Source organism: Sprattus sprattus (genome assembly GCF_963457725.1).
Source record: "Sprattus sprattus genome assembly, chromosome: 4".
NCBI lineage: Eukaryota > Metazoa > Chordata > Actinopteri > Clupeiformes > Clupeidae > Sprattus > Sprattus sprattus.
In genome coordinates, this window is record NC_137923.1 from 1,435,615 (window position 1) to 1,443,689 (window position 8,075).

The 8,075-nt window shown below is 39.4% G+C and overlaps 1 protein-coding gene across 1 annotated transcript; it reads left to right on the plus strand.

The window, feature by feature from the left end:
* bmi1b (bmi1 polycomb ring finger oncogene 1b) lies at positions 1 to 6,168 on the plus strand. The gene is made up of 10 exons (XM_080837530.1): positions 1 to 292; positions 3,290 to 3,417; positions 3,523 to 3,619; positions 3,730 to 3,785; positions 3,861 to 3,911; positions 4,009 to 4,117; positions 4,278 to 4,317; positions 4,476 to 4,571; positions 4,791 to 4,871; positions 4,995 to 6,168. Exons 2-10 carry the CDS (start codon positions 3,303 to 3,305, stop codon positions 5,376 to 5,378), a joined length of 1,029 nt encoding a protein of 342 aa, XP_080693656.1. The 5' UTR covers positions 1 to 292; positions 3,290 to 3,302; the 3' UTR covers positions 5,379 to 6,168.
* Positions 6,169 to 8,075: the final 1,907 nt, after the last annotated feature.

An 8,075-nucleotide genomic window follows, 5' to 3' on the forward strand; every position in this document is an offset into this window, starting at 1 on the left:
TTTTAAACCATTGAATTTGGATTAGATCACACGAGTTCGATTAGAGAAGCGAAATAATCGCTTTGGGAACCTAACCATTCTATCATCTTGAATGTTGAAGGGTTACCGTGCCGCGTAAAAAGCAACTGCGTAACTACAATGAACTCGACGGTGGTGCGTTAGAGCTCTTGCAATTGACAGCCTCTGCAGCTCAATCCAAGATGGCCGCTTTGGTTGCATTCATTTTTTGCTGATCGACTTTCAAGTTTCATTGTCTGTAAATCTATCTTGGATACCAGCTCGGGTAAACCTGGTAAGTACGATGGATCTTCCCTTAAAATTCAGACTTGAAAATTCTGAGAGAATTCAGAAAGGCTATTGAAATATTTGCACCGCTATTGGAAGTAGCTGTTGTTGACTGCTTGCTTGGTGCGAACATGTTCTCTGCTCTATGCAGAAATGTTTAAAATATGCCAGTCTTTGCTACATGTACTTTGTCTTACCCTCAAAAACAACGCAACGTTGTCAAGCAGATCTCATTCTTAACATTACATTAGTGATATAATTATATTTCGCTGTCTTAGACATGGGTAAAGGGCGTCAGGTTGAGGAAAGCCAATGGATAAATGGTTAGATCCCAGGATTGATCACATTGTAACAGTTATTTAAGTCCTACTGCATATCATGATGCGCTGATATTATAGGAATGGGAACTGTTGGTGATGTAGTGTTGGACAAAATTGACAGCTTAACATTTGAAGATTCATATAGAATTTTATGAACTTAAGTTCACAAGCAGAGATTCCTCATGAGATGTGGTTGTTTTGTAGACAGTCTTAGTTTGGCACAAAGTGTTGATTTAAAATAAAATGTGTCTATATAATCACCCCTGGCCCTCTAACAGACTAAAATAATGGTAGCCGATAGTTTTGTTTGCTCTTTTTATGACCGTCTTTTGGGTTTCTTTTGCATTGTGATGTAAGACTTTCTCCTCGGCTTCAGTCAAATGTGAGCTTTGACAAAAAAATCTGCCTCACGCTATTACGTTTTGACTTTTAAATAAAAAAAATTAAAGTATACTAAGTTGGCTACATTTATAAAAAAAATATTTCTTGGTGGAGTCTAGCTATGGCCCTGCGAGGTGTTCTGGTCATTGACGCTTGCCGTGAGAAATCATCAGTTAAACATGTGTGAAAAATATGGGCTATGTGAAAGCCCAATTGTTTAGGCCTATAAGCAGACGAAATGAAAATATCAAAAACTGCGTATTGACCTGTGGTAGACACAACTGGACTGGTAGGGTACGGGGCGGCGTATTCTTCGCATGATTTTAAGGTCAACGTTCAGGATTTCTGATGTAAATAAATTTGTCGCTTTGCCAGGTCACCTATTCATTTTGAAGACTATTGTACATTGCAACATGTCTGGGAGCCTTGTGTTATTATCATCAACTGCATAGACGGATTATTTAGAATACTCTAACGCATACAATATATAGCATAGGTGACTTTCTGCAAGAAAACCCGTATGCTGCTCCTCCATGACGGGGACTTTTTAAAGATGATAAACTAACAGATTACCCGTCTGGGCACCTCAGCCAGAAATCTGTATTAATCTGTCATTAACATGCTGTTGTTGTGCATGCAGTGATGTCATTACTTGTATTTTGCATGGTAATTAGAGTCATTGTTTTGGTCATCAGCCTGTTAGTTGCATCTTGTTTCTTGCCTTAGTTTGACTTGGCAATAATGTCTCTAACCATAAGCCTTGACACTAATCAACCTTGCACCCCCTGGGAAAGGAGACAAAGGTTAGTTAATGATGTTGTTTTAGTAGCCAGCACTGGTTCTTCAGCCACGGGAGATGAATCATCCTAACATATGATTGCATACAGTTGCTTGTTACATTGTAACATCTTTTGTAATATCGTGAGTCACTGAAGTGAGTCGTGATGTTTCTGCTGGATATAGCCTTCATGTAAACTGAAAGTTAGTGGCATGGTTTTGGCGCCAATGCCGAATTTTCCTCGTGTATTACGTTTGCAGCCAAGCTAGTCCTCCTGTTACTTTCTCGGTCCGCAGCAAAGTGTCTGATGCTTTCAAACGACATCAGTTGTGCTATTGACTGTTATGACTTACAGGTGGGTAGACCGGTCTAGGTTAAAATCTCGATGTCAACGAGTTGAAGGGATTTGTTTTTCTTGAAAAGGGGAATTTTAGCGTTTCCAATATTGGATTAATGACATATTGAAACCTATCCCTCGTGAGACAGGATTCTGCAAACGTAGGGTGCCTACCTGCATTACACTCACTTATTAACTCAGAGCTCGCGTGTTCTGTCCCTTAGTAGCCTACGAGCAGAACATGTAGCCTATTTCTTCATAGAGAGAAACACTGTTTTTTTTTCCTCGAAACGTTCAAAGGGTCAACATTGTATCAAGCTCTCGAGCTTTTGCTGTTGCTTCCTTGAGGGAAAACCATCCGCTCACGTTAAGACTTACTAAACCCCATTATCGACTTATTTCTGAATTCAGATAAATCGAGATTAAGGAATAGCCTATCGGTCTTCTTTATATAGCCTAGTGACTATGCATCTCTTTCAGGAATCTCAGAAAAACCTTCGACACTGTGCTCGCAGACTCACGTTAACAAACTCGCACATGAAACGGGTCTGTCTGCCAAAATGGCAGCCACGTAAGAGCTGCTCGCCGAGTTTTCCGCGAACCATTGCGTGTGCTGCTAATATTAAACGGGTAATCTGGCAAGGATGACATTATTTGTCGTCATGTTGGCCTACGCCGTGAATAGCGTACAACACCCGTGCCTCCGAAAGACTTGCCCCTCAATTGGCACGGTGCCAACTATTACCGGTTACTATAGCAACTGTAAGTGCTGGTATTTTGGCATCTCCTATCCATAATCATCATTATATTTCTGTTTAGCCTGTTCCATTACAGAGCTCTACTTCTGGCACGGGACACCAGTAGTCTGAACCCAGAGAATCCCTATTATTTCACCTAGCCATATATCTGCTCTACATTTTTGAGACAAGCCAACTTATTTAGCAAAATACATGTGTCTTGATAAATCTTGTGCAATTAAGGGGTCTTGCTTTTTTTATATACCAGTTTGTTGTCACTGTTTCAACTAACAGTGCTTAGATTTCATGTTGTGTTCAAAGTTGGACCATGCACTTAAAATGTTTGACATTAAATCGTTGTTCTCAACTTTCTAGCTCCTCAAATTATAAACTGAATTCTAAATTGAAGAATACTTTGGCACCTTTAAATTGATTGTTGTTGTTGCAACAGGCTTTCTAACTCCATGATGCACAGAACAACGAGAATTAAGATAACAGAACTGAATCCCCACTTGATGTGTGTTTTATGCGGAGGTTACTTCATAGATGCCACAACCATTGTTGAATGTCTACATTCCTGTAAGTTTTTCCTTCTAGCCTTTTTTTCATTGCATGATTTGACATACTAGAAGGCAATGTAGCTCAACACAGATATGCCTGATTTATTATTGTTTGTGTCCCTAGTCTGCAAAATGTGTATTGTGAGGTATCTGGAGACCAGCAAGTTCTGCCCTATTTGTGATGTGCAGGTCCACAAAACAAAACCTTTGCTGAATATAAGGTACAGTGTATCCTGTGTGAAAAAGTCATTCAAGATTTACAACAATACCATTTGTTAAAACTAAAGGGAAAAGACAAGAGTGTAATTTTTCCCCCCTCTTCTTTTGGAAGATCTGACAAGACTCTTCAAGACATTGTGTACAAGTTGGTCCCAGGCCTGTTCAAAAGTAAGTTTGTGTCCAGCACAAAAGATAAATGGTTTTGTTGTTTGGCACATAACTAACGGCATTCTATTTTCTCAGATGAAATGAAACGGAGACGAGATTTCTACGCTGAACATCCATCAGATGACGGTATATTATTTTGCGCTTTAAACCTGTATGCGTGTAGAGAGTGTTAAGTTGTCAGAGTGATTTATGTTTTATTTGTTGTGCTCACCTCCTGACTCAGCTGCAAATGGATCACATGAAGACAGAGGAGAGGTGGCTGATGAGGACAAGAGAATAATTACAGACGATGAGATTATCAGCCTGTCCATCGAGTTCTTTGACCAAAACAAGTAAGGCTTATCTGGTTTTGAAACTTCAGTCAGCTGTCAGTATAAGGCAAATTACTAAAGACTTCATTGTATTAGAAGTGCAAGAAAATTTGAGCTATGCAGGAGTTTAAGCAGTGCGGGTTGGTTCTCTAAAAGTTTTTTGTTTTGTTTTTGTTTACAGAGAAGAAAAGTCTGTGGAGGCAAGAAGTGGCACTAAAGAGGTGAAAATTACGATCTGATAGGCATTTACGAAATTATCACTTTCAGAAATTAACTCTCTGTGAATGTCTGTCTGATTTAATTCATTTGGGTTAGAAATAAGAAATAAGACTCTGATTTTGAAAGTCAGTGTTTGATTACATTTTTATTTTTTTTATAGAGTGTGAAGAGGTACTTGCAGTGTCCAGCTGCAATGACCATCATGCATCTAAGAAAATTCCTGCGGAGTAAAATGGACGTACCATGTACCTTTCAGGTAGGAGTTGGTGTGAAAGACACTCTTTAGTCACTTCTTTTACAATTCCATTTATAGGGGAATTCATTTTTCACACATGTTATGTTTATATATATATAAAATGTTATATGTTCAAAAAGTTGCACAATTGGTGAATTATTAAATGTGTAATGGGTGGAACTGAATCTGAGGCATTATTATAGATTGCTCAGTTATTGCTTTTTTCCTTCTTGATTCCAGATTGATGTTATGTATGAAGAGGAACCACTGAAAGATTACTACACATTAATGGACATCGCTTATATTTACACTTGGAGAAGGGTATGATCACGGAATATCAACTTATTGATTTTATTTTTGGTTTCAAATGATCTTAAGTCTAATTTAAATTCTTTCTATAAATATGAGTTATTGATACTATGGAACACTGCATTCATTTTCCAGAATGGACCCCTGCCCCTGAAGTACAGAGTGCGGCCCAGCTGTAAGAAGATGAAGCTCAGCGGTCCCCGAGAAGAGCTGCTGAGCAGTGGCAGCGCCGAGAGCCGCCCAGAGGTGGAGACTGACTCTGGCAGCGATAAGCCCAACAGCCCTGCCACCATAGACCCCTCTAACTCCTCCTCGCCACCCATCCCGAGTGCTGCTGCTGTCCAGTCTGCTTGCTCTGGCCTCTCACACATCTCCCCTGTCAACGGCCTATCTTCCTTTGCCACCACCACCACCACTACCACCAACAGCTCTGGCCCAACAAACAGACAGCCACCCATGAACAGCAAATCCTGCAAGTCCCCAGCTGTGAATGGCTCCCACCCCTCTGGGATGACTTGACCAAAGACTGACCCCTGACCCCTGTCCTGTTCCTGTCCATGCCAACAGAGCTGTTCTTTTCTGTTTGTTCATTTTTGGTAGTTACGTTTGTTTGTAAAAAAAAAAAAAAAAAAAAAAGTTCTAATATTTTGCCATCATCAAATGAAAATAATGTGTTTGTCATAGGCCCTAAACGAAAACTGCATTGAGGTTACCTTAGTGTTGTACCTGCAGATACGAGTTGTTGATTTTTACCAAGGTGAACATCATGATGCTTGGACAGTGGTTTTTTTTGTCGAATTTGCTCTGAACGATGTTTTACACATTTTCATGTGCTCTAATTTTGGTTTGAATTTGACCTTTCCCATAGGTCATCTATATTTCATTCTGTCTGTCACATGAAAAAAATCCTGGGTTTTTCGTTGAGGAAAGACCCCATTTGTCCCCAGAAGATTTTAAGTTCATACCATAGCCTTAATGTTGAACTTTATACAGTATTATGTTTTTTTTAACAGACTTTCTTGGGAGTGAGAAAGGAAGTGCTTTTTCAGCAAGAGTATTGGACACAGATTATTGTCAGATTGGAACATCAAACGGAACGGAGTGGAAAAAAAGTTGCAATGATGCGGTCACCATGTAATCTTATGAGGATACATCTGTATAAACATTTATGAGGCGATCTCAGTGTTTAGTGTTTGCTGTCATGAATACCTGTACCGATTAGTTATTTGTTATAATTATTGTACCCTATTCTGTTGCTGCATAGAGAGTGATGAAACCTGTATAAAATAAACATTTTACATTTTATTATGAAACCATACTCTAGCAATGTTAACTTTAATTTCACCCTTTAACGTTTCAGGGAATATAACAAATAAGGCATTGGACAATGGCATTCATGGTATGTGTTCTAAGACACTGCAGGTTACAGAAATTTAGTTGGGTAGTTCTTGCAATCGACATCACAAGTTTTTAAATACAGTAAGCTACGCAGTGGCTTAGGCCTAAACCCATCGATGACATTTACTTTGCAGTCTTTATGTTAGTTGCTCGCAGTTCAGTGGCTCTTCTGCGTCTGAGGCCCGTGCCTTAGCTTACCTCACCTGTGAATCACGGTAGCATAACTTCTTGCTTTTAATTTCGGCGCCAACCGCGTAGCCTCGGTGTGGAGCCTTTTTTTCACGCCTGAGGCGTGCGGTTCTCAGCAGAAATATACAATGAACAGATCTGTTGATAGTGATATTGACATCTGACCAGCAGTGTGTACACACACATGCTTGCGAGCCGCAGCAGTTTAGCGAGGTAATGGTCACGCACAGGTGAGAAGCGGTATGGGCCATTTTGGCCCAGCCTTTGTGAGGCGCGTTTTATAGGCTTTGTCTTAGTTTCTTCCATATCGATTTTCAAACTTTAGAAATTATAAAGCTGTTATGTTTTAGTTTTTTTTTTCTTGTCAGTTGGACTATCTTATGGGTTGTGATGGCTGTCTCCGCATTTTCTATCACAAACGAAAAATGTGTAGGCCTATAGCTATACTACGGTAGACGGTTATCGATTTTAAATGAACCTGTTTAATATATCTATATCTACTGTTTAATATGTTACATACCATTATAAACTATCGGGCCAAACAACAAAGGTTTTTTATTTTATTTATTGTTTTAATTGTTGATAAATGTAACATATTTTGTATAAAGCAATACATAAAGTAGCCTATTTGATTTTTAAACCTAACAGGGTTTACATGCAGTAGGCTAGCATAGGCTACTGCAATATACCTATTTATACCTCGTTATTTTTTTTACTATCAAGGGTTGATATGATCTATTGGCCTCATTAGTGCATTAGCTATAGTCAATTACAGACGATATAGCAATGCCTTTAAGACATTTCAGTCAGTTGATTAGTCCTTACAAACGAAAGAGATAAATTATAGGCTGACAGAGCATGACAGGCCTTCTGTGAATACGTCGTCTGACTGAAGGCTTTGACTCCGAAGCATACATTTACATCCAGTTTTAATCCATCTGGTATTAAAGCTGCTCGGAAATCTGGGTTAAGATATCCTACTCCATACATTGTTTAGTTGTGTTAGATCTTAGAGGAAAAATGCAAACCGTATAGGCCTATAAGCCGCCTTTACCGGCACAAGGGAACTGATCTATGAAATCAATCAATATCAGCATTATCAAAACTGCAAAGACCGCACAGTTGTTATTTAACATAGCCCTAGTTTCAACGGGAAATGAAGGATAACCAGGAGTGTGGCCCAAAACACGACTGCCCACATGGGAAAAATATGGCAATGACACACAACCCACAAGTAGGCTAAGCCGTAAAAAACTAGTCTCGGTAACTATTCTGATTAAAAATGTTAGATGACAACTGATGAATAAATCATTGTTAATTTAGGCTAACAATTTAGATTTAGCAGAAAACTAAAAGCCATTCGGTTGCTTGAGGTCAAGCATGACCTATCTGTAGCCTAAGTTAACGCCGAATAATTAATTGTATTAATCTAAGTCGTTCTCAAGTAGGGAAACGCCGATTAAGGAATCCCGGTTTCTCTGATTTATATTTAAGAGCAAACGCTGGATGTCTGTTTGCAAACTAAACGAGCGACAGGACAAACTCAGAACTCCGGCATCCGCATGTGCTGCTACGGTCCGCTGTGGAAACATGTGACGAATGGCGCCTCCTGCCGGCAACCAACACACC